Source organism: Rhineura floridana, chromosome 3 (genome assembly GCF_030035675.1).
Source record: "Rhineura floridana isolate rRhiFlo1 chromosome 3, rRhiFlo1.hap2, whole genome shotgun sequence".
In the NCBI taxonomy this organism is placed as follows: Eukaryota; Metazoa; Chordata; class Lepidosauria; order Squamata; family Rhineuridae; genus Rhineura; species Rhineura floridana.
This window is the reverse complement of record NC_084482.1, coordinates 190,938,760-190,964,822: the sequence shown is the minus strand read 5'-3', so window position 1 is coordinate 190,964,822 and position 26,063 is coordinate 190,938,760. Positions and strand designations below refer to the sequence as shown.

The following is a 26,063-nucleotide window of genomic DNA, read 5'->3' as shown; positions in this document are numbered from 1 at the left end:
GCAGGGATGGGGCGGGACGCACATCTCCACCTCGGTCTGTCCATATAAGTGCCACTCCCTTGTGTGCATCTGGAGGTCTCAATGTGAACCTTCCCCTCGCATAACCCACCCCTGCAACCGTATCCCTGCAAGCCCCTGCCCATCAGCTTGATTTCTGATCACGCTCCCCAAACTCTTCTTCCACTCTATACACCACTGGCGGCGGTGACTGCTGCTGCTTCCGTCTGCACCCACCTTGCCTCTCCTTCTGCCTCCCTTTCACCTTGCTGCTGCTGCTGCTGCAATGTTGGGCCAGAGCGTCCCATCAGAGCCCTTTGCGACCCTGTCTCACGGCACATTCGTTCCCAAAGTCCCCATACGTCTCGGTGGCCCCTGCCAGGTCCTCCCCCCCCCCATGCAGCCTGGAGCCCGTTGGCATTCACCAAGCTTCACCCCATCCCCCATTTCCTCAGCCCTCTCTCTGGACAGGTGATGGGGCTGCAAAAAGAGCTCTTTCAAGGGATGCTCTGGCCCATTATGAAAGCGAGGTGAAAGGGTGGGAGGACGGATAGGGTCATCTGCTGCACTCCCTTGTTCAGCTTGAAGCCCTTCGGCATCAGCCTCGCTCTGCTGCTTTCCTCATCCGTCACCTTTTAGCCCTCATGGACGCTGCCTTGATGTTTTGAGGAGTGAACCTTCACGCACACACGCAAGCGGGCACACAGTCAGAGTCCCACTTCCCTGCTTTCAAGGTTGCCTTGTCTTCTCAGCCAGCCCTTCTCCCATGGGCATCCTAGTGGCCTCCTTTGACAGATCTCTCCAAGCAGCCTTGGCTCTCCCATTCTTGATGTGTCCCTACATAATTTCTGCAGGGAAGGGAGAGGCGGATGCATCCTCCCGTGTGTCCATCTGCGTCCTCCACAGGGCTCACTTCGCTGCACTTGGGCCATGAGGCACAGCATACACACGCACACCCCCCCACTTAGCTCAACTTCCCATCACCGACAACACCGCCGAGCTCCCCCTCCAGTGCGATGGGCTGTTTCCTCCCCCCCAGCCCAACCTTCAAAGCCACTAATAACAACAGCGATGCCTCCCCATCCCAACAGCCCACGTGTCCCCACCTCGACGGGACGGGGATTGGAGTGTGTTTGGGGGGGGGGGTTGTCCTCTCACCTCGCTGTCGCGGTGGTCGAGGCGCAGCTCGTAGTCGGGCAGGATGTCCCTGCGGCTGTTGACGTCCTCGAGGGCCATCTGGGCCGAGGGCAGGCAGGCTTGGCCCCCCGGCCAGCCGCCGGTCATGGGAAAGAGCGCCCCAATGTGCAGCCTCTTCTTGCCTGCGCCCAGCGGGGGAGAGAGCAAAAGCCAGCCCGTGAGCACCAGCAAGGCCGCCTGGGGGCCCCCGGCGGGCCGCGGGCCGGGCAAGGCCATGGTGTGGCCGGCCGGAGGTCAGGGGCGGCGGCGGCGGTGAGGGCGCGCAGCGGCTGCACTGTGCGGCGGCGGCGGCGAGGGCGCCAGAGCCGGCTCCTCCATGGCGCTGCCCGGCGTCGGTGCTGCAGTGAGCGAGCGAGCGGGCGGGCGGGCGAGCCAGCCAAGGGGTGGGGGGAGGGGAAATGGGGGGAGGGGGAGGAGGAGGGGGCTGATGTCAGCGCGGAACAACGCCGCCGCCGTCCAGGGCGCGCGGGGAGTTGCAATGAGCCCACCGCACCAGCACGTCCCGGCGCAGGGAGGCAGGGTGCGCGCGGGCAACCAAGGCGCGGGAAGGAGAGATAGAGGCCGAGGAGGTCGGGGAGTTAGGGGAGGCGTAGGGACGGCTGGGGATGATGGAGGAGAAGGGGAGGGAGTGGAGAACGGAGGGGCGGGAAAAAGACCGAGGAGGAAGAAGGGGGGCAATAGGAGAGGTGGGCAATGAGGGAGATAACACGAGATGATGGAGACAAGAGGGGGAGAGAATCAATGATGATTGCTCATAACATGAGCCAGACCACTGGTCCATCTAGCTCAGTATTGCCTGCACTGACTGGCAGCGGCTCTCTAGGGTTTCAGGCAAGGAGTCTCCCAGCCTTACCTGGAGATGCTGCCAGGGATTGAACCTGGGCGGGGGACCGTGGGGAGAAATGGCGGTGTGGAGACGGCAAGGGGGGAGAAATAAGTGGGGAGGGAAAGAGCAGGGTGATGGAGAACGGGAGAGAGGGAGAAGGTGGTGGAGTAAAGAATGGAGGGATGGGAAAGGCAGATGAAGGAACGGATGGCTGGGTGGATGAAGAAAGGGAAGAGCGGGAGTAGTGACCACTAGCGGGAGACGTCTAGGGAGGGATGAAGGAGAGCTTGGGGCATATAGGGGGAAGGAAGGATTGCGGGGTTGGAATGGAGATGGAAGGGGAATGGAGGGAAGAGGGAAATTGGAAGGAGGGAGGGAAAGAAAGTGGTGAGAAATGGAGCTGAAGTGAGGGATGGGAGATTATGGGGAAGAAAGGCAAAAGGTAAGAGGGGGTCGAGAGAAAGGGGAAGAGATGGAGGCAGAGAGAAATGGCTGCTAGGAAAATGTGGTTGGATGGAGCAACTAAGAGTGAAGAGGTGCTTAGAGGCCTGGAGGATTAAAAATCAGGGAATGATGGGGAGAAAGAGGCAGGCAATAAGAGAGAGAGAGAGAGAGAGAGAGAGAGAGAGAGAGATGAGCCGATGAACACAGAGGAAAAGGTATCCCAGAAAGGGCCCAGGGCAGGGTTGGGGAACCTTGACTCTCCCGATGTTGCTGGACTCCAACTCTGATCATCCCTGGTGGAGGCATGTGGAAAAAAGGTGGCTCAGGCCTAGGTGAATAGACAAAGAATAGACAAAGAAAGGTGAATAGAACAGACAAAAGGGAGATGGAGATGAATGGAAGGAGTGGGGAAACACCTGGTGGTGTAGCCTGGCAGAAAGGGACTCTTGGAAGAGGGAGTGCTGGGGAAAGGTAGAGACAGAGCTGAGGCTGAGAGCTGGGCTGCCAGAGACAGGGAGGAGGAGGAGGAGAAGCTGAAATGGAGATACTGTGGAGGTTCAGAAAGAGGAAAAATATGGGAGTGAGGCATGAAGGAAGGCTGCAGAAGCAGCTGGAGAAGGGTGCCTCCTGATTGCCACTGTTCTGCAAGAGGGATTCAGTCATGTACTAGAAGTTTAGGTTTGTGCCATGAAAGCGGATTAAAGGGCTCTGTAGTCCTAACAAATCCACTTTAAAAAAGAATCAGGATGTTTGCGGTTTGAAAGGGATGGGGAAAATGCATTGAAAAGTGTGGGACGAGTGAATGATTAACAGGAAGACATATAAACACCGTACAAGCCAATCAGGATGAATGCGCAGTGTCGTCTAATCTCCCTGCAAACAAATCAGGATGCATGCTCAATAAAACAGGTTGGCTGTTTAATGAGCATTTATTCTGGTTTGTTTGCGAGGAGGCTAGAAGGCATTGCATCAGGGCAACTGTTACCCCACACTGTCCACTTGTTACCCCACACTTTCCCTTACTTTCCTTATCACCCAATCTTTTGGGGAAGTGGGTTTGTCACACAAGACCTCCCAATCAGCCATCATTGCTCAGCCTGAATTTGCCAGTACATGACTGAATCCCACCGGAAAATAGCAAGACTCTGGAAGGTCCCATAATATGACCTCCATGGAAGTCCAGGGCAAATGCTGAATAAACAGATAGTCTGCTGGAGCCTGAAAAGAGACAAAACGGGGTGAGAGATGGGTAAAGAGAGCAGAGGAGATGGGAGAAGCTTTATGAAGACATAGAGAACGAGCAGGGGAGGGGGAGGCAGAGGAGGAGGAGGGTGGAGACAAGGGTGCAGAGGGGAAAAAGGCAGATGGGACTGATCAAAACATTGACACTATGGGAAAAGCAGAGGCGCGTTCTGAGAGACACAGAGAGCACTGATGTGAGGATGTAGCGGGAATGGCTTAACAAAGAAGGGGGGTTCACAGCCATGGGGACACGGGGACAACGGGATCCCAGCCCCACATGCAGAGGGAGCTCCATCTAGGGCATGTATCATGCCTCTAAACTTCCAGCTGACCAGAAGAAAGTCTTTCCTTATATTACTTCAGTACCAGAAAAGGGCCCCCAATATGAAAACGAGCTAAATACGTTGCTTTGAAATAACATCAGATCTTTTCGGGGAGGGGAGGGGGAGAAATAATGGATTTCAGGCTTAGAACAAAGACATTGGGAGCCAGGATTCCTGGATTCGCTAGAAGGGGGGCCCAACTGATAGAATGATGGTACATGTGCTTTGTGGGGGGGGGACACACTGTGAAGTCCTCGGCTCTTTTCCCAGCTCTGGGAAATGGGGAGGAGGTGGTGTATGTCACCAGCTCCCCTCCCTGCTGGTTGCTGACATTTTCCTGGCACAGACACATGCGGAGGTGGCTGGGAAAGGAACGGAAACAGAGAAAGGAATAAAGAGCTTCCCTGCAGATCAATGCACTTTCACCAGCCACTCGTTAGCATTCACCCCTGGTGGGGAAACTGAGGCTTAGTGAGAGGAAAGGGCACGCAAAAGAAGATGGGGGGGGAAGAAGTGGAATTTTGCTTCCCCAAATCTCCCTGCTGTAAACCTCTAGAGAGTCTAGGTATAACCAACATGGTACCCACCAGATGTTGCTGGACTAAACTCCCATCAGTCCCAGCCAGCACGGCCAATGGTCAGAAATGATGGGAATCATAGAACACCCCTGCTTTAGACTAGCGTTCCCCAAGGTGTTTTGGACTACAACTCCCAGTTGTGTTGGCTGGGGCTGTGTAGCCCAAAAATATCTGGGGGGCATTAGGGTGAGGAAAGCTGCTCTAGACCCTGTTCATATTTTATGGAAACTAGGGATTTGGACTCTCAGGCTTTTGGCTTGCACATATTAGGTCCCCCTTCCACCTCTCTGAGAACTGAGGAACTGTAGCTCATATTACCCACTTGGTTAAGCACTGCTCTCTTCCCACAGCTATGAATACATCTTCCCAGAATGACAGGGTGGCTTGTCTGTTCCACACACACCAAGAAGAACATAACGGATTTACACTTTCATAGCTGGATGGTACATGTAGGGCCTCCCATAGTCATTTTGGGGCCTAGTAAAAAGTTCTAAGCTGCTCCTCCAGAATACATATCCATGGGCCAGAAACTACAGTGTGCCGCCACCATCACAGCCTTCAACCATAGGCCATTCTGAGGACAGGTGGGTTTTTTTTTGTGATGTGGGGGAGAGAAAGGAGAGGGAATGCAATGGTTGCTAGGCAATTGCCAGCACTCTTCCATGGTCTCCACATTTGGACCCTGAAACAACACCATGTCCAGGTTCATTCTGATCTTTGCCTTGCTTCCTCTCCTCCGCAGTAGGCCTCAAGAGGGTGCTGGTGGAAGCAACTGAATGAAGCAAAGGCTTCCTTCTGGTACAGAGCCTCCAATTTACTCCCATGTGCCCAGGCAAGGAATTTTAGTTCTTTCTCACAATCAGGGTTGCATCTTGCTTGCAAACTAGATGCCAGGCACGTATCTTTAAATCCACCAATGAAGATGAGGCTGTTGCAGCTTCTCCCATTTTCTCCCTCCTTGATGTCCATCCCTCCCACTATGCAGCTTATCCAGTAGGTCAGGAGGGGGATAAAAGGCAGAGTCAAAAGGACTAAGGGAGCATGACTGCACAAGAGAAACCATGGCTGCCTTATCTCTAGCAGCAACTGGGTGATTTAAAGGTATCTGTGTCTTGTGCTTGGGGTTGCAAAATGCCGCCTCTACCCACCACTTAGAAAGCTCCATGTCTTCAAAACTGCCACAAGGAAGGCTCCTACACTGTGTGGTGTGTGTGTGCATGTTGGGGGAAAGTCTAAAGCCCAACAAGTGGGTTACCTGAAAGACAACTTGTCCCTGTATAGACCTGAAAGATCACTTAGATCATTGGTCTTCAGTTGGTGGGACTAGGATCCACTACTGGGTTGAAGTCAACCCTAAGGTGGGTTGTTACAGCAAATTGCCATCCTACAAATACCTGGTAAAAATGATGAAGTAGGTCCCCAAATACATTGGGGGGGTCACAGATCTGAAAAGGATAAAGACGACTGATTTAGATCATCTGGGGAAAGTTTACTCCTGGCACTGCATCCTACAGAATAATATCACAGGACAGTGACCTAAAAACGGGCCTTTTCACCATTGCCCCAGCACTGTGGAATGCCCTTCCCCTGGCATATGTGAAGCATCACTGATCAGTTGCTTCAGGCATCTTGTAAAGACTTCCTGTCCCCAGCCCCCCTCCCCACTTTCCCTGACCCATAAGATCGGCTCCTGTTCTTACTTGTTCCTGGTTTTATCTGTTTTTATACTGATATTTTATTGTTTTTATTATACTGTTTCATAGTTTTTATCTTATTTTTGTATACCACTTAGGCTTGTGGGTTTTTTTAAAAATTTGAATCAGTTTCGAAAAGCTTGTAAATAAATAAAATAATTTTTAAAAGTGATATAAAACAAGGCAGAGCTTACTCATTCCTGGCTAAAGATGACAAATTTCAGAGAGAGGCAGAGTCACATGGGCCCACGGTGGGCTTTAAAACCCTGACTCCAGAAATAGCCCATGAAAAACAAGAGGTGACCTCAATGCTTGATTTTCAGTAGTCGCATGTCACTAAGTGAATGAACAATACTGGTAGGGAATAGGGAAATCAGTTTGTTGCCTTCTGGCCTAGTCAAAGCATGCACTATATAACTGTGTGGAAAGAGGACAAGAAGACAGCTAGAATTGCCCTTAACAATGACCTTAGGAAGACCCATCTCACAAGAAGCACTGCTAATATAAGCAGTGGAGGCTGGTGGTTCCGATGTCAGTGGGGCAGTGAATCCGCTCTGGGTTTTAGTCTGAACTTTCAAGGACCTGAAGCACCTTGGACACCTCCTTGAAAGTTTGGACTAAATCCTGGAGTGGATTCACTGCCCCACTGACATCAGAGCCACCAGCCTCCACTGAATATAAGAGGAAAGAAGAAGATGCATCTACCTGGTGATGTTTGTTTGAACGTATTAGCTTTAGCAATTTATGTCAGTGGTGGGGAGGCCAATTACTGAGGAAACTTTGGCTCATGAAGCAAAAGGCTGTGGAACTTAAGAGGCAGAGTGCACTACATTTGGCATGAAGATGCAATTGCCAAAAACAGCCTTCCCATCATATGTATACACTTGTATACATCTCTGCTCCATTTAGAACATATAAAATTTCTCATCCCATGGAATGTTACCATAAATTGGCAAGTTTCCATGCTGTCACTGGCAAACTGCTAGGAATATAGAATTATAGAACTGGAGGGACTTTGGAGGTTATCTAGTCCAACTCCCTCTGTTCAGTGCAGGACAGAGAACTAAAGGAAGGGAGGAATTGAGCTAACAAATACAAATACAATGCAACCCATTAATGGACTTCATATTGGGAACATAGAAACCTGCCTTATACTAAGTCAGATTTTTGGTCCATCAAGCTCAGCAGTGTTTACACTGACTGGCAAAAGCTCTCCAGGCTTCCAGAAAGGGTTCTCTCCCAGTCCTACACAGAGATGCTGGAGACTGAACCTTGGACCTTCTACATGCAAAGCAGGTGCTCTACCACTGAACTATGGCCCTTACCCCAGAGACATTCTGGAAGTTTTAACAAAGCACAAGGAACTTTTGCCATTGGTAACCTTTTCTCATATACTTGCATTTAGGCAATCTGGATCATCAGTGCCCCAACAATACCTTGTCTTGCTCCTGAAGAATCCTGTTTTGCTCCCCATGATTTGTAAAACATCCAGAAATTATTTGGGGGAAGGGCTGTAGCTGATGTGGTAGAGCATCTGCTTTGCATGCAGAAGGTCCCAGTTCTTAGTATCTACAGGTCGGACTGGGAGAGCCATGGCCAGTCAGGATAGGCAATGCTGAGTTAGATGGCCCAATGGTCTGACTCAGTATGAGACAGATTCTCATGTTCCAGGGATGGGGAAACACTCAAGTTTTCCAGGGGATATTTATTTATTTATTTATTGAGCTGAGGAGGGAACCTTATTTTTAGATTAACAGTAACTCTTCATAACCAGTATAGATATAGAGCAGTTAGAAACGTCCTCTTACTGCCCTCAAACCTGCAGGCCACTGGAGAGGCTGCATGTAAATCCTGAAGGTCATTTTGGAACTTTTGTACCATGGAGAACATAGAGCTAAAAAATATAGAGTGGCACATAATCCGCATCATTCATTTCCCAAGAAAAAGCCAACATGTGGAAAGATGGGCCTGCTCCATTCTTGTATGGGTGCTTTGCTCTATGTGGCTGGCACTGGTAACACAGCAAATGGAGGCCTTCAGTTTGTCTCTAGCCTGAGCGCCGGAGTACCCAGTGATGGAGACCTCTTGATGCATGACCCTCTTAGCAGAGGGTCTATGAACAGACCAAGTATTTGCCTCATCTGTTTTTTTAAACTGGAAGCCAGGGATCCTCTGGTTAGAATTTTGCCTTGCACACTAACTCCATAGGTGGCCTCAGACCAGCCTGCTATTCTCTCAGCCTCAGTCCCACTGTCTGAAAAATGGGGATAATAATACTGGTCTGCTGTATATAAAGCATTTGAACATGCTGTATTTGCTATATAAATGCAAATGTTTATTGTTGTTTTCAGGAATGGGCCGTAAAAAGCGGCTGGATTTTTCCCATTCAACATTCTTTATGACGGGAGGGCTCGAGGGCCTAAAAAAAAGAAACAAAAAAGCAGTGAATGGGAAGAAAAGAAGGACCTTCACTGGTACTGTATGTTCTTTATTTCAAAGAGAGGTGGATAGAGTGAATGAGGCAAAGTTGCCTCCAGACTGTCAGTATTTTGTGGGAGGGATTCAAGCCCATACCAGATCTTTAGGTTTGTGCATTCAAAGTAGTTTAAAGGTTTTGTCGCCCTAGTGCAACGTATCCGCTTTTAAAAAAGAATCTGATTTTTTTGCAGTTCGGAAAGTGATAGGGAAAGGTACTGAAAAGGGTGGGATGCACGAATGAGCAAATCAGAATGAATGCTGGATGAATACTCATTGTTGTACAACTGCAAACAAATCAGAATGAATGCTCAATAAAGATTGCACATAGTCCATCCTCCACGTAAGCTTTGTGCAATCAAATCAGGATGAATACTCAATAAACAGGTCACCTGGAGGAGCCCCAAGAGAAATCAGAACCTGTCTGATACACAGTAGAAGCAACTGGAATGGCATGACCCAAAGGTCAAGCATAGAATCCATAAAAAAACAAGTACAGATACTGGCTCTAATCTTTGTAAAGAAGAGAATATCACTGACTGAAGGGGAAGGGCTGTCCCTCAGTCAATGGAGCAGTTGCTTTGCATGCTTAAAGTCCCAGATTTGATCCCTGGCATTGCCAGTGTGGCCTGGGAAAGATTCCTGTATGACACCGTGGAATGCTACAGTGTCGACAAATACTGAGCTACAGTAGATGGACCAATGGTCTGACTCGATAAGACAGCTTCCTATGACCTTATAGCACCTACATGCTTTCTTTAAGCCAGTGCAGAGCATAAGAGCTTCTGGGGGGAAAGGCAGCCTCAAGCCCCCATGTCCCTAAACTTTTCTCTTTTTAGAAAATTTTCTCTTTTCTCTTTTGTACACGTTTGTACGCAGATTTCCACCTCAGGCATCACAAGGTTGATGGCGATGCCAATTTTACCAGACATTGCCCGCAACTTTTCACATGTATCTTCAGAGCTAGAAGGGTTACAAACCTGCCTTCAAAACCCACACAGTGAGATTCTTGAGAAGTGGAATTGTGCATCCAGTGGCACTTTCTATGCTTTTACCCCCTGTGCTTGTGCAGAACACATACATGCCTTGCACAACAGTATGATGAAGTCTAGTTTTGATCTTGTGGACAACACCCTGGAGATCTCAGATTCAGAGCTCCTCAACATTGCCTGTCTGAATGGCAGGAAACACCAAGGATGGAGAGAAACAGATCAGAACTCACTCTGACTGACAAGAACTTCATTTGCAAATCTCGCTATGGACCTTGAGGGATATCTTAAGATTCACTGACCTGAAGATATTCAGTGCTTCTGGGGATGGTGGGCACCCCTGCATGTGGATGTCAGAAATAAGATCCTTGTCAGGGTGCTCTTGGACAGTGATTTATCAGGAAAGGCTGTAGCTCAGTAGAAGAGCATATGCTTTGCATGCAGAAGGTCCCAGGTTCAATCCCTGGCACCTCCAATTAGAAAGATCAGGTCCCAGTAAGGGAAATATCCTTCTCTGCCTGAGACCCCAGAATGCTGCTGCCAGTCAGAGGAGACAATATTGGGCTAGATGGCAAACAGTCTGATCTGGTATAAGGTAGCTTCCCATGTCCCCAGTCTTCCCAAGGCCACCCACATGAGGAGAGCAATTTGTCACCTCCCAAGCCAGTTCCTGGCAGCAGATGAGAGATATGCAAACAATAGGCATCAGAGACTCAAACGAGTGAGCTTCCAACATGTGAGATGAGAAAGAAGCTGATCTCACTCTTGACAGCATAAAAATGACCCAAAGGGAAAGAACAGGATAAATGGCATCCTTGCAACAAGCTCCAGACTTGACTGAGAGACAAAGTGTGCATGCAAATGGGCCTGGATGGAGACTCAGACCACATAAGTGGTGCTGCACCAAGAAGCACCAGTGATCAAGAATTCTGGTCAGGTGTGCCCCACATTCAGCACAATGGACACTGCCCTTGAAAGCAACAGCTGAGATGCATCAAAGACACACGGGAACATCTCCCCTCCCCCATGAATGTTACAACCCAAAGAGACAACCAAGCCAGGACAGAAACGTTCCTTGAATATGGGGGACAGGAGAAGGAAGGAAGGAAGTTTTATCCTTCAGACTATTTTCATATTGAGTCATTGATTTCCATTCCACCCCCCCCAAAAAAAAAACATTTAAAACAACGGGAGGCAGACCATAATGAAAAGTTAAGCATAGGTTTAAAGAGTGAAGAAGCCAGGTCTTTTGCATGCATGGATGATAGCTAGTGTGGTGGTTAGAGTATTAGATTGGGAACAAGGAGACGTAGATTGAAATCCCTGCTCAGCCACAAATCTCACTTGATGACCTTGGGCCAAACACTATCTCAGCCTAACCTACCTCACAGAGTTGTTGTGGGGAGAAAATGGGGGGAGGGTGGGGGAGACCATGAACTTATTGGAGGGAGGGTGGGCCATACATTTAGGTAAAATGAATGTAATTATTTCTAACCTTTAAGGCACCCTGCATCCTAGATTTGTTTATTTATTTGATTTCTTACCCACCCTTCACCATAAGATTCCAGGGGAGGGGATTGACAACAATAGAACATACAATTATAAAAAGCAGATAAAACCGTTATAAAAGAAGTAAAATTGTTCCAAATGGAACAGAACACCATAAAGGCAGCAAAAGAGATGGGTCCCACAACACTAATACCTTAACTGTCACTGACCAGGATACAGATGACTGACTGTAGCAAATGAGCTGTGAGGGAAAGGGACTCTGTGTGTGCTGAGAGGTTAATGTCCACAATTTTTCATGTTCCAGGAATGAGCCCTCACATTCAAAAAGAGACTCTGTGTCTTCTTGCCTCCAGTTCAAAAGCCCTTTACAAGCAGGAGACAACCTCTGAGGAGTTGTCTACCAGGCCTCATAATTTCATAGAATCACCTTCTGAGAGGATTGCCACAAAGGGACTCCAGGGCAACACTATGCTGAGAGCATTGAGCAGGGGCAGGCAGATAAGGTGGCCACCTGGCACTGGAGTTGCCAGGTAAGCCCATTGCCAGGTAAGCCCATTGTGGGGTGCTGACTGGCATGGGAGGATGCCTGGAGCAGGCTCTGTGATCAAGGGTCTTACCAAAGAACGAGAGTATCACATGGGCTTTGTTGAGAGGTGAAGTTTGGGATTTTTGGCTGCATACACACCATACATTTAAAAGCATGCGACTTCCCCCAAAGAATTCTGGGAACTGTAGTTTGTGAAGAGCGCTGGGAATTGTCACTCTGTGAGAAATAAACTACAGTTCTCAAGATTTTGTTGGGAAGAAATCGTGTGCTTTAAATGTATGATGTGTATGCAGCCTCTGTACCTTTCGCAATTGTGTCAAAGGTTATTTCAGCAGGTTCGGCCTTTCCCATTCACAAGCTGAGTCCCACAATGCTCTCTCTCTCTCTCTCTCTCTCTCTCTCTCTCTCAGCCTAATTTGGAATAGCCCAGAAAAGGCTTACCCACTTGAGTTTGCTGTTTGGATGATAAACACACAAAAAAGCAAATATTTACGCAGATTTATTTGAATGTGATTGATTCATTATTAAAAGGCAGGTCCTTAACTGCCTAGAAATCCATTTATTGGCCCTTTTTTCCTCTGTGAGCTTGACCAGAACAACAGCACTCACAGCTAATCTTGACCCTAGCACAAGGATGGGGAACCTCTGGCCCTCTAGTTGTTGGAACTCCAACTCCCATCAGTCACAGCCAGCATGCCCAACGGTGAGGGATCATGGGAGTTTCAGTCCAACAACATCTGGAGGGTCATAGGTTCCCTTCTTCTGCCCTAGCAAAAGGGTTGCAAGATTTAACACACATTTTAACTCCCAGCTTCTCCTCAGGACATCTGCCTGCCTGTCCCTTCTCCTTGCCTGTTATCTCTGCCACATTACTAATCTGCCACTCTAGCCTGGTCCAAAAGGAGCTCTGAGCTGCATGTTATTCCAGCCTGGGGATATAGGTCAGTATGGGATTAGAGAGGAATGTCAAATCTATATGTTCTCCCACATGATGCTAACATTTCTTCCTTTTTTACACGCTGGTGGAGATGTGAATCAGAGCATAATAGCACAATCCTAGAGATGTCTACTCAAAAGTAAGCTCTATTGAGTTTAATGGGACTTAACTCCCAGGTAAGTGTGTATAGGATTGCAGCCTAACTATTGGGGTCAGAATCCCAAAAGGAACAAGCCCTGACAGCTATTGGGTCCCTTATGATCAGCTGGAGCTGGCTACCAGAATTGGAGACCCTCATATGTCACAAAGAAAACTAGACAAGATGCAGTAAAGTGGAGGAATGAAGGTGAGGCAGATTTGTAGATGTGGTAAAGCATGGATGAAGGGCAATTAGAACACAACTCACCTGATCCAGACCTGGAAACAGGAGGGCGCCACACTGGAAGGGAGCAGGGGAGAAGTGATCAGACCCAAGAAAGCTGTGGTGAGGTATTCAGGTCTGGCACTGACATTAGGCAAAGTGAGGCAATTGCCTCAGGCAAGGGGGCAGTGAATTTGCATCCCTGAGCTCCCACAAGCTGGCCAGCCCACCTACCTAGCTGCTACCATCATCTAGCTCCTGTGGGGCTCTCCCATCCTCATGCTTCACTTTGAAGAAGAGGTCCTACCTCAGAGTGAGGCATTCTGGGCAAGGTGGCCTCGGAGAATCCCTGTGCCCATGCCAGTTTTTCACAAGGGCTAGGAATTCTTTATAAAAAATAATTTAAAAGTTGAACATACTCTTCTTTGTGACAGATTAAATGATGTAGAATGGGAAGGTGCCCATTGAGTAGCATTGATTAAAAATATCTAGGATCGCAAGCCTTCATTGATTTAATTGGTAGATAAATCTAATAAAACTTTAGTGCATCATTCAGTACTGCCCCAGTTGCAATTGGTAAGTTCAAACTTTTATTTGTAAGGCTGAGAATTATGTTCATGCTTATTTTGGAAGCTATTTTGGTTCTGGTGTGTTAAGGACCGCCTTCTTCCATATGGTCCTCCCCACATGCTCTGTTCAACATCTGAAGCCTTGCTCCAGGTACACTTCCAATGAGACACAGTGGGCAGCCACTAGAAGCAGGACTTTTTGGTATCAGTACCTACTCCAGAGACGTCATGATCCCTGACCCTTGAACTCTGCCGTACACAGCAGAGAACTCTGATGGCCATGAAATTCTGTCTGCCTCTTCAGTGGGTGAGAATCGTCAGTACCATCTGTGGGGCCCTCCTGGCCAGATGACACAGCCCTAACACCATCCTCAGAGTCCCCTGCAGAATCTCCACCTTCCCAGATTTGCAGAAGTCAAAGACTGAAAAATCTGGCAAGGGCTGTTTAGCAAACCAGTCAGCTCCTCCAAAGAAACAGAGCTAATCAAACAACATAGGTTTTCTCAGCCCTGTGGTAGAGCATTTGCTTTGCCAGCAGAATGTCCCAGGCTCAATCCTCAGTATTTCCAGATAGGGCTGGAAATGCCCCCTGTCTGAAATTCTGGAGATCTGCTGCCAGTCAGTGTAGAGTCAGTGGTCTGACTCAGTATAAGGCAGCTTCCTATGTGGGAAGTGTTCTCTGTGTCCTGCTGGGACAACATCTTCCTACAGGAAAGATAGGAAAGAGCTTCAGCCAGCAGAGATCACTTGGAGCTATCCAAGGTCCTCTTTTTCTCTGTCCTCTGCAGAAAGAGAGCTTCTGACCAGACTTTCACTGCCTTGATCTGAGCTTACCTGGTGCACTTGGCCTTGCCCATCTTGACTGGACTTTACCTGTTTAATCTGACTTAATTTCACCAGGTACTACCTGCTTACTCTGTGAGCCTCAAGCACCTAAGGAACTGGATAATGGAATGTCCTCTGAAGGAAACGTTATCAGGCTCTGACAGTTAATTTTTTTATACATCTGGCAAAGACATCACTGTTCCAGGAGGTCTTTAATTGATTGTTCTCTTGGATTTGTGTATTTTGGTGATGTTTACTTTGTTAATTGATGTTTTATTTGATTTTTTAAAATTCTGTTGTAATTTTATATTGCCTCTTTTTAACATCGTATGATCAGCTCTTATGTAAGCCTCTTTGAATTCACTTTGTGAAAAGGGCAAGCTATAAGAAAGCTCAATCATAATAAACAACAACATAATTGAATTCTAGAGTTCCACCGGTGAAGGGCTCTAAGCAGAGGCCAGAAGCAGAAGGTCAGATATGCCAGTAGAATAGTAAAGTGGGCAGAGTGGTGCGCAGGACACAGGTGGCACAGAGGATGAGCACATCTGGCTGTATTCTGTAACCCAGGGATAGAGAATGTGTGGCCCTTCAGGTGTTGTTGAACTAAATCTCCCATCATCCCTGACTACTAGCCAAGCTGACTGGGACTAATGGGAGTTGGAATCCAACAACATCTGGACAGCCACCCCTGCTATATTCCTTCAGTCCATGGCCATGGCCTGTCAACAGTGCAACTTCACACCACCCCAGGACCTGGCATATCTGTTGTGGCCCACCAGTTTATTAAAACAGTATAGGGGGCTACAGAATAGCAAACGGCTTAGGCTTCCCTCCAACCCCCACCCCACACTTCCTCCCACCTTATCTTGCAACTCATCTACTATACGATTTGGAAAGTTTGTTTGTTTGCTTGCTATGCATTTTGCCACCTCTTAAAATATCATAATATCAAAATATCATAATCATAATTTGGCATGATGGTACCTGAGATCAAGGAGCAGGGGTTCGTCTCTGTTTAGTCACAACTGGACACCATTTTGAATTAAGATGGTGGACTGAACCGTTCACGACTGCACTGACTTTAACCACTGATTTAACAATTGTACTGATACTGATTATTTTGTTTCTTAGAATTCCCAAGCAACAATGGGTATGAGACTGCTTCTGTCTTTCATTCCAGAGTGCTTTTTTAAAATAGAAATACCACTTTACTCATTAATCTCTCAGCAGATGAGAGGGACAAAAGCCAGAACATATTATTTACAAAAAAGCATCAAATATGTCTATTATGGTGCCAATTCTAAGTCCATTATACCTAAAATATCACTTCCCCCCCTAGAAACTTCTGCTAAAGTCACAGATCCACACATTTAATTCTTGGGGGGGGGGAAGATCCCACCACCCAGGCTGAGAACCTTCTGTTCCAAACATAGCCTTCCATCCGTCTAGGCTTCCCCACCATTGTTGTCCTGCTCTGTGACTTACATTCGCAGACAGGCTTGGCAGAACTCCAACGGCCCACCTTGGTGCAGTTGCTGCGGGGGCTACCCACCAGGTGAAAGCCAGGATTGCAGCGATACTCCACCCAGGTGCCTTCAACTGGCACCCGCTCAATTGCCTGGACATGCACTTGCCCATTCTCCAGGCTCAGGTGCATCTTGGGACAGGTGCGTACTGTGGGGGAAAGGAAAGGGGGCATTCATTCCAGAAACATGACCCAATACTCCTGTATGTAGTTTAGGTCGGTAACTGAAGTCATTTAGAACTATTTGCTCTGCAGGTACTTTCTGCAGCACACCTGCTCTGTGGCTTGCTTTTTTCAATTTATGCATCAATTTCCATTAAAACAAAAAAGGCTGAAGTACAACCAAAGTTAAAAAAACCCCACACAATAAGAATCACATAAACATTTTTAAATCTTCATGCAGACCCGACACAAAGATCACACTGGCTGACCTTGGGGTATATTTGTGCCCCAATGAGATTTCCAGTGGAAGGATGAGGTAACTTCATCCCCCAGAGACCATTTTTGTCTGTGTTGTCAGCACAAGTGTACTTAACAATACCAAAGCACCTTGAGCCAAAAAAAAATAAATTCATACATATTGAGCAAACAACACAATTTCTGGAGTATTTTTGGATCCCAGTGTTTTTTTGTTTCTAGAGGCAACTAGCTGAAATGTGGGGACCTTGTATGAGTGACAGTTTGTGACACCCCTGTAGGTCTACCCATGTGTAAATTACGCAATGAAAAGTGCACCTGAGGCCCAAATGGACCCCAGAAGTCTGCAAGAAAATTTAACAGTACAGTGTCATACCATTTGGATGCTGCCCAGATGCCTAGGAAAACAAAAGCATCTTTGCCTTGAATAGAAATGATGACAGGCAGGACTCCCTGGGGAGAGCAGTCCATAAATGGAGGGCTACTACAGAGAAGGACCATTCTCTTGCATGGACCTTCCTTGGAGGTAGCATGGAGAGAAGGGCCTCAGATGATGATCTCAGGGTCTAGGCAGTTTAATATAGGGAAAGAAGGTTCTTTAGGCCTGTGGCGCATTGTGGTCTGGATTGCACAGGTTGACTTGTGGTGGGCACAGGTGGATAGATGCTCCAGTCCTTAAGCAAGTACATTGGACTCCTTGACTTTTGGTCCCATATGACTCTGAGAATCTGGATATGCCTTTGGGCTAGGAATCTGAACAGTCTGCTCCATAACTACCCTATCAATTCTTACATCTGACTGGTATAGCTTTCAGGACCCTTGATAGATAGGCATCCTAAGCAGGGCTGACTCCAAGGTTGAAGGAGTCTGCACAGCAAAATGCCCTTTGTGGGGGCCCTCCAGCCAAGGGCTTACTTGGCAGGAACTGCAGACAACTTAAAGCCATCATTTGAAACTTTCCACAATACCCCTGAGCAACGCAATATTGGGAACTGTAGGTCATTATAAGGAATTTAAAATGGCAGCTCATTGCTGCCACAAGCATTTGTGGGCTCTGTTGAGGTGCTGGACCCTTGGAAGCTGCATGCTGTTGCCAGGCCTGTGATGTGAGCACCAAGTTAGGGAGATGTCACACCCACTGAACATCTCTCTGAAATTAACTTTGCCTTCCCCCTTCCACTGCAGCAGCAAGGCTTGAAGGCTTTTAATAGCTTTAAGATAAGCGAAGTCCAATAGGTGAAGCTTTCCTATCACAGTACCCCATGGAGTAGGAGAAGCTGTAGCTGTTGAATTTCTGCCTACCACACAGGTTTGTTTGTTTATAAGAGTTAAGCTCCCATCTTCCAACGTGAATGTCCGTACAACAAACTATGATGAAATACAAAGTATAAAAGCAACAATAAAACCACAATGATTAAAAAAAACAATGCCCTGGGCTCCTGCTGGGAGGAAGGGCGGGATATAAATCAAATAATAAATAAATAAATAAACAAAACCAGCAAAGCCAGCAGACAAAACTATTAGAAGGATGATGTGAAAGATTTTATAGCAGGGGCAGGGAACCTTTTCAGCCTAAGGCCACATTCCCTTCTGGGTGCCCTTCTGATAGCCACATGACAGTGGTGGGCGGGGCCAGAGGCAAAAGTGGGTGGGGCAATGAATTATATGTTTACCTTTGTACAGTACGCTAGCTTCTACATATACCCATTTCAATCCTCCATCCTGACAAGCAAGAGGCGTTATAAGAGTTCAAGGACACATTCCAGTCAAGCAAACACATTTGGGGTGCAGTGCAGGGCCAATGAGGGATAGGACCTGAGGAGAGAGGTGTGTGGCCTTTGGAGGATTCTGAGGGCCAGACAGAGAGGCCCCTGGGCCTGAGGATCTCTACCTCTAAGGCACATTAACACTGTGGAAAGTGGGTGGGAGGAACCGAAGCTACTAAAGGCAGTCTCTCCACGTTGTGGCAGATCTAGCAAGGAGCCAGAACTGAAACCTCTTTAGCACCTTGTATAAAACTGTCCCCCCAAACCTCCTTGCTTGCATTTGGAGGCCCTTCTCATCTATTAGGCTATTTTGAGCCCCTATTCCAGAGTTCGTTTGTTTGAACATTTTAAACATTTTCAAACCGTGAAAAAGACAAATAATTGGGTGTTAGAACAAATTAAACCAGAACTATCACTAGAAGCTAAAATGATGAAACTGAGGTTATCATACTTTGGACACATAATGAGAAGACATGATTCATTAGAAAAGACAATAATGCTGGGAAAAACAGAAGGGAGTAGAAAAAGAAGAAGGCCAAACAAGAGATGGATTGATTCCATAAAGGAAGCCACAGACCTGAACTTACAAGATCTGAACAGGGTGGTTCATGACAGATGCTATTGGAGGTCACTGATTCATTTGGGTTGACATAAGTCGTGATCGACTTGAAGGCACATAACAACAACAAAAAGCCCAGCTAAAAATACCATAACCTAACATGCCTGGACAAATAAAAAGGTTTTAACCTGGCACTGGAAAGAATACAGCATCAACACCAGGCATCGCCTCTCTTGGAAAGGCATTCTGCAGGGACACCACAAGGAAGACCTCTCTTTACATACATGATGTCCTCCTCTTAAAGATGGAACAAGGAGAAGGGCCTCATCTAACAATTGCACAGACAGATTGATAACAGGAGGAGGCACTCCATCTGATATCTGTGCCCCAAGCCATTTAGAGCATTAAAGGTAAGCACCTGCACCTTCAATTGGGTTTGGTAGCAAATAGGAAGCCAATGTAGTTCCTTCAGAACTGAAGCAATATGGCTCCATCTAGATTAGGGAAGGGGAGCATGTGGTCCTCTAGATCAGCCTTTCCCAACCAGTGTGCCTCCAGATGTTGTTGGACCACAACTCCCATCAGCCTCAGCCAGCATTGCCAATGGTCAGGAAAGATGGGAGTTGTGGTCCAACAACATCTGGAGGCACACTGGTTGGGAAAGGCTGCTCTAGATATTGTTGGACTACAGCTCCCATCATTCCAGATCATTGACTATACCGGTGAAGACTGATGGGAGCTGGAGTCCAACAACATCTGGAGGGCCATGGATTCCCTTTTTCTGATCTAGATAAAGCAGCCAGAATTCTAGCAGCCATGTTCTGAGCAAGTTTTCAAGGACAGCCCTACATATAGCACATTACAGAAATCCAACCTGGAACTTACCAGAGCAGGGATCACTGTGGCCAGGTTATTCCTACCCAGAAAAGGCCATCATTGATGGACTAACCAAAATTGGAAAAAGGTGCTGTGTGCCCCTGATGGCTCTTGAACCTCAAGTGACAATGTTGGATCAAGGAGCACTCCCAAGCTGCAACCTGTTCCTTCAAGGCGAGTGCAATCTTATCCAGAAGAGGTAAATCACCAATTTCCCAGGGTCGGAAACTACCAGCCCACTTGTCAGGATTCAGCTTCAGTTTATTGGCTCTCATCCAACTCATTACTGAAGTCAGACTCAGTCCAGTGGTGCACCACCTCCACAGCCTTCCCTGACTCTGATGATGAAGTGGTGGCTGGTGGCTCCATGTTGGTGGGGCAGTGGAATCTGCTCCATATTTTAGTCCAAACTTTCTAGCACATTGGACAACTCCTTGAAAGTTCAGACTAAACCCCGGAGTGGATTCCACTGTCTCGCTGACATGGAGCCAACAGCCGCCACTGCTCTGATGACAGCGAGAAATAGAGCCAGGCATCATCTGCACACAGCTGCAATATAATGTCTCCCCTCCTCACCACCCATGGGACTCACAGCAGCGGCTTTCGACATCACTGTTTGTCCAGGTGCCATTGGGCAGGCACTTGCGCACTTTGGGCCCCACGATCTCACGTTCGGGACGGCATACGTATTCAATCTCATAGTCGAAGGGCAGGAAGCGGGCAGTCTTCACCTGTTCGCGGGTTAAGCCTCGGTAACGGATGCCACCATCCCAAGGAGGGAAGATGAGTTTGCAGCCTGGATGGGGAGAAGGAGAAGAGGAGGAGTGGGAAAGGGTGGAAGGCAAAGTAAAGAAGAAAAGAAGGGATCAAGCTGTAGAACCAGTTCAGTCCTGCATCTCAAAAACAGCTGTGAGGAAAACTGATTTAAAAGCAGCCTGCATCACGGCAGTCAGCATGGTGTACTGCTTAGGGCAGGGCTTCTCAAACTGTGGTCTGCAGACCACTGGTGGTCTGTGAACTTCATGTGTGTGGTCTGTGGCATGTCTGTCAGATTGCTGTTAAAGATGAGGGATGGCGCATCCATTGCATTAAATGTTCATCTTGATCTTCATTTCTTATACGGTATTTTATTGCATCACAATTTGAATTTTATAGAATACAATAGAACACAATATATAAGAAATAAAAGAAGAAATAAAAATACAATTAAAAATCATGCGGCATCTAGCACAGTGCGTTACAGTGGCTACAGGAGGCAGAAAAACCATTAAATGGTCTGCCAAGACCCCTAGCAATTTTCAAGTGGTCTGTGGGAGAAACAGTTGGGGAATCACTGGCTTAGGGCTTTGGATTTAGTTTGGGGAGATCTGGGTTTAAATCTTCATTCATCTACAAAGCTTTGGGTGACCTGGAGTGTGTACATGTGTGTGTGTTCATCCATATATGCTACCCTGAGCTTTTTGGAGAAAGGGCTGGAAAATAAATACTCCTTTAATATATGTAATATATGTGCACATCACATAAAACAATTTAAAATGTCCCTGATGCATTTCAGGTCAAGCAATTCCCCACTTCAAAGGACAGCCTTAACATGTGTAAAATATATTGTACATAATATATATGACTAGCCCAAGGTTGCTCAGTGAGCTTCATGGCTGAGAAGGGATTTGAGCCTGAGTCTCCCTTGTCCTATGATCACTTACACCCACCATTTCTTAAAGTTCTTGATAAAGGTAGGATTTAAAGGATCACAGGGCTAAGAGGGCTTCCATAGCCCCCTCTTCTGAATGTAGCCTCCCTGTATTATCTGACAAGTCACTCTGGAAGCCTAGGAGCATTTCAGAATTGGGTTCAAATCCAGGATGAAGTGCTGCAGCTAGAGACAAAACAAGAGGGTAATTCATACAATCATACAGTCAGAGGTGATCTAAGAGACTAGACCAACCCCCTGCTTCAAGGAGGAAATCCAGGGCTAAAGCATCCCCCACAGATGTCTGTGCAGCCTTTGCTTGGAGAGCCTACTGCCCACCTAGGCAATTCGGGTAATTGTACAAACCTTCTTTACTTGGCAATGGAGATCTTTGACAAAGGGGTTCTACTATATATGACATGAGCTATTCTATAGCTATATATAGTCACCAAACTGCATCAGCACAGGGTGAATACAGTTTCCCAGGTGGCAACTTATCCTGAATGAGCATGCAACCACCTGGGGTGCTGACATCCGTAGCATCGGCCCACCTGGAGAGAACTTTCTCATACTTCCGCAACCAATTAGGAATCCAGGGAAGCAGAGGAATGGGTACCGCTCTCCTCACCACATGAGTGGATGCACCAGACAGATGGTGGCTCCCCATATGGATGTATGCCCACAAGTTGATAAATGGCCATCTGTATATACACCCATAAATATAACAAGTTATTGTATATACTTCATATAAAGAGAGGGAAGGAGGGAGAGAGGCAGCAGGAGTGCATTTGCATTGCACCTTATGGGAAAGGGAGAAAAGAGATTAGAACATAGGAACATAAGAAGAGCTCTGCTGGATCAGGCCAGTGGCCCATCTAGTCCAACATCCTGGTCTCACAGTGGCCAACCAGGTGCCTGGGGGAAGCCTGCAAGCAGGACCTGAGTGCAAGCACACTCCCCCCTCCTATGGCTTCTGGCAATTGGTACTCAGAAGCACTGCCTCAGACTATGGAGAAAGAGCATAGACATCATGGCTAGTAGCCACTGATTGCTTTATCCTCCATGAACTTGTCTAATTCTCTTCTAAAGCCATCCAAGCTGGTGGCCATCACCGCCTCTTGTGGGAACGATGGACTGCCTTCAAGTCCATCTCGACTTATGGCTACCCTATGAATAGGTTTTCCATGGTAAGCGGTATTCAGAGGGGGGTTACTATTGCCTCTCTCTGAGGCTAGTCCTCCCCAGCTGGCGAAGGCCTGCTCAGCTAGCCACAGCTGCACAAGCCAGCCCCTTCCTTGTCCGCAACTGCCAGCTGGGGGGCAACTGGGCTCCTTGGGACTATGCAGCTTGCCCACGGCTGCACAGGTGGCAGGGCATGTAACCCCTGAGCCACTCACGGTGGTGGTGATCTCCATAGTTGAACTATGGAGGACAGGACTATCAATGGCTACTAGCCATGATGGCTGTGCTCTGCCACCCTAGTCAGAGGCAGCATGCTTCTGAAAACCAGTTGCCGGAAGCCTCAGGAGGGGAGAGTGTTCTTGCACTCGGGTCCTGCTTGCGGGCTTCCCCCAGGCACCTGGTTGGCCACTGTGAGAACAGGATGCTGGACTAGATGGGCCACTGGCCTGATCCAGCAGGCTCTTCTTATGTTCTTATGTTCTTATGTGCTGCATGAAAAAGTGCTTTCTTTTGTCTGTCCTGAATTTTCCAACATTCAGTTTCAATGGATGCCCACAAGTTCTAGTGTTATGAAAAACTTTCCTCTACCCACTTTCTCCATGCTGTGCATCACTTTATACACTTCTATCATGTCACCACTTACTAGCCTTTTCTCTAAACTAAAAAGCCCCAAATGCTGCAACCTTTCCTCATAGGGGTGTCGCTCCATCCCCTTGATCATTTTGGTTGTCCTTTTCTGAACCACCTCCATCCTTTTTGAGGTGAACTGACCAGAACGATACACAGTATTCCAAATGTGGCCATGCCATAGATTTAAATAACAGCATTATGGTATTGCAGTTTTATTTTCAATACCTTTCCTAATGATCCCTAGCATGGAATTTGCCTTTTTCATAGCGGCTGCACACTGGGTCAACATCTTCTTCAAGCTATCCACTACGATCCCAAGGTCTCATTCCAGGTCAGCCACCACCAGTTCAGACCCCATGAGTGTATATGTGAAATTAAGATTTTTTTTGCTCCAATATGCATAACTTTATACCTGTTTGCACTGAATTGCATTTGCCATTTTATCACCCATTCACTCAGTTTAGAGAGGTCCTTTTGGAGCTCTTTACAATCCCTTGTTGTTTTAACAATTCTGAACAATTTAGTATTATCAGCAAACTTGGCCACCTCAGTGCTCACCCCTAACTTTAGATCATTTATGAACAAATTAAAAAGCACATGTCCCAATATCAATCTTTGGAGGACTCACTTTCTGCAGCCCTCCATTGGGAGAACATTTATTCCCACTCTCTACTTCCTGCTACTTAACCAATTCATGATCCACACAAGGATCTCTCCTCTTATTCCATGACTGCTAAGATTACTCAGGAGTCTTTCGTGAGGTGCCTTGTCAAAACCTTTTTGAAAATCCAAGTACACTATGTCAAGTGAATCACCTCTATCTATATGCTTGTTAACACTCTCAAAGAACTCTAGCAGATTAGTGAGACAGGACTTTACCCTTGCAGAAGCCATGTTGGTTGTGCTTTAGCAAGGCTCGATCTTCTATATGCTTGGTTATTTTATCTCTGACAATACTTTCTACCAGTTTTCCTGGGACAGATGTTAAGTTAACCAGCCTGTAATTTCAGAGATCTGCCCTAGATCCCTTTTAAAAGATCGGTGTTATATTGGCCACTTTCCACTCCTCAGGTATGGAGGTGGATCTGTGGGACAAGGTACATATTTTTGTTAGAAGATTAGCAATCTCACATTTGAATACTTTAAGAATTCTTGGGTGGATGTGATCTGGACCCAGTGATTTGTCAGTTTTTATTTTGGCTATTAAACCTAGAACTTAAATTCAGTTCTCTACATTTCCACATCAGTTTGTGATTTCTGAAAAAAAAGTCCAACTGAAAGTACATTAAGATTTTAGTGCAAATTTCTTGTAATATCTACATGTTTGTATGTAATTTTGCCTAATGTACACACTTTCCCAATACAAATTTTCAATATGTGATGCATTTTTGTATGTTATTTTCACTATATGCAATTTTTGTACATGTTGCTTGGGTGGAGAACCGTGTTGCAAAATTTGGAGAGGTGCAAATTTGGAACGATGGCTGCACTTTGCTTCTCATACTGCTTCAGAATGTGTGTATTTGATAGGTTCACCTTTCAATGTGAACTGAATGTTAATTTTTCCCCATCTCTAGTATAGGATGTCATATTTGAATTGGAACAATCTGAATTCAAATTCCTGCTCAGGGTATGTCACAACCTGGATGGCCTCAGAAATATGGAAACCAAGTCCAAGGAGGAACATTTGAAAGAAGTGGGCATGTTTAGCCTGGATAACAGCTGATTAAGGGGAGTCATAATCTTCAAATATATGAAGGGCCGTCATGCAGAAGACAGACCAGACTTGTTCTCTTTGCCCAGAGGGCATGACTAGAACCAATAGGCAGAAACAGCAGGGAAACAGATTTCAGCTAAGCTTTAGGGCAGTGGCGGCTCCATGTCAGTGGGGCAGTGGAATCCACTCCAAGTTTTAGTCCAAATTTGTTCAGACTAGAACCTGGAGTGGATTCCACTGCCCACTGACATGGAGACACCAGCTGCCACTGCTTCAGGAAAAGCTTCCTAAAAGTAGGAGTTGTTTGACAATGGGGCAGACTGCCTCAGGAGGTGGTAGGTGCTCCATTGCTGCAGGTATTTAAACAGAGGGTTGATGGCCATCTGTCAGGGGTGTTGTGGCTGCATCCAGCATTGTAGATCCTGCATTGATCAGGGAGTCAGACTAGGTGACCTCCAACATTCCTCCCACTCTATCATTCTATAACCTGGGTGACCTTGATGGGTCTCTCTCAGCCACAAATGGTAATTTGCCAACTGTGTGTTGGAGTAAGCCATGAGAGGACAGCTCATGAGCCATGAGAAAGTGAATAAATTAAAGGCTCCCTGTGAGACCACAACCCCTACTCAAAGCAGATGACCTCATCTGACAGTGAGCAATTCTGATACAAAGATGCAACACAATTGCCTGTCCTTAAATGAAACTGTCTGTTCTGTCTTTACATTAGTCACCACTCTGGGTCTTACCTCTTCCAAGCTGGGACACCCACTCAGAAGAGAGAACTGTTTCCATCCTGGCTGGTAAAACTTGTAACTATGAACTGGCACCTGCCTTTTCTTATTTCCTCCTCCCTCCTAATCCATTTTTCCTTTTGTGTCATTTTTGTGTGTGTCATCTCCTTTTAGATTGTAAGCCTGGGGGCAGGAACTGAAGAGTGGGATAAACATCTTTAAATAAATACATGATGTGAGACCTGCTAGGTTAGAACAAAAGGTCCATTTAGCACAGCATCCTGCTCCCAACAGTGGCCAACCAGACGCTCCTAGAAAGCCCACAAGCAGGGCATGAAGGCAAAAGCCCTGCCCTTTTGCTGCTACTACTTTTCCCCAGCAAACTGGCAGTCAGCACTCTACTGGGTGGTATTCAATACTAGTCCTACTCAGAGGAGATCCACTGAAATTAATG

The 26,063-nt window shown here is 46.9% G+C and overlaps 2 protein-coding genes across 6 annotated transcripts in view; both read right to left on the bottom strand.

Annotated features, from left to right (window-relative positions):
* The window catches only part of GABBR1 (gamma-aminobutyric acid type B receptor subunit 1), a 47,862-nt gene extending 46,285 nt beyond the window's left edge, over positions 1-1,577 (bottom strand). For 2 of the 3 annotated variants that reach the window (XM_061618965.1, XM_061618966.1), the window contains exon 1: positions 1,156-1,572. In XM_061618965.1, coding sequence (XP_061474949.1) covers positions 1,156-1,410 — 255 coding nt within the window. In that variant the 5' untranslated portion in view covers positions 1,411-1,572. Of the gene's footprint in view, positions 1-1,155 lie in introns of all 3 variants that reach the window. The other variant, XM_061618967.1, reaches the window with a different exon arrangement.
* A 7,060-nt stretch (positions 1,578-8,637) lies between these two features.
* The window catches only part of LOC133380845 (gamma-aminobutyric acid type B receptor subunit 1-like), a 54,193-nt gene continuing 36,767 nt past the window's right edge, over positions 8,638-26,063 (bottom strand). For all 3 annotated transcript variants that reach the window (XM_061618971.1, XM_061618969.1, XM_061618968.1), the window contains exons 3-6: positions 20,252-20,455; positions 16,002-16,190; positions 13,165-13,197; positions 8,638-8,720 (exon numbers count right to left, since the gene is read on the bottom strand). In XM_061618971.1, coding sequence (XP_061474955.1) covers positions 8,698-8,720; positions 13,165-13,197; positions 16,002-16,190; positions 20,252-20,455 — 449 coding nt within the window. In that variant the 3' untranslated portion in view covers positions 8,638-8,697. The remainder of the gene's footprint in view (positions 8,721-13,164; positions 13,198-16,001; positions 16,191-20,251; positions 20,456-26,063) is intronic.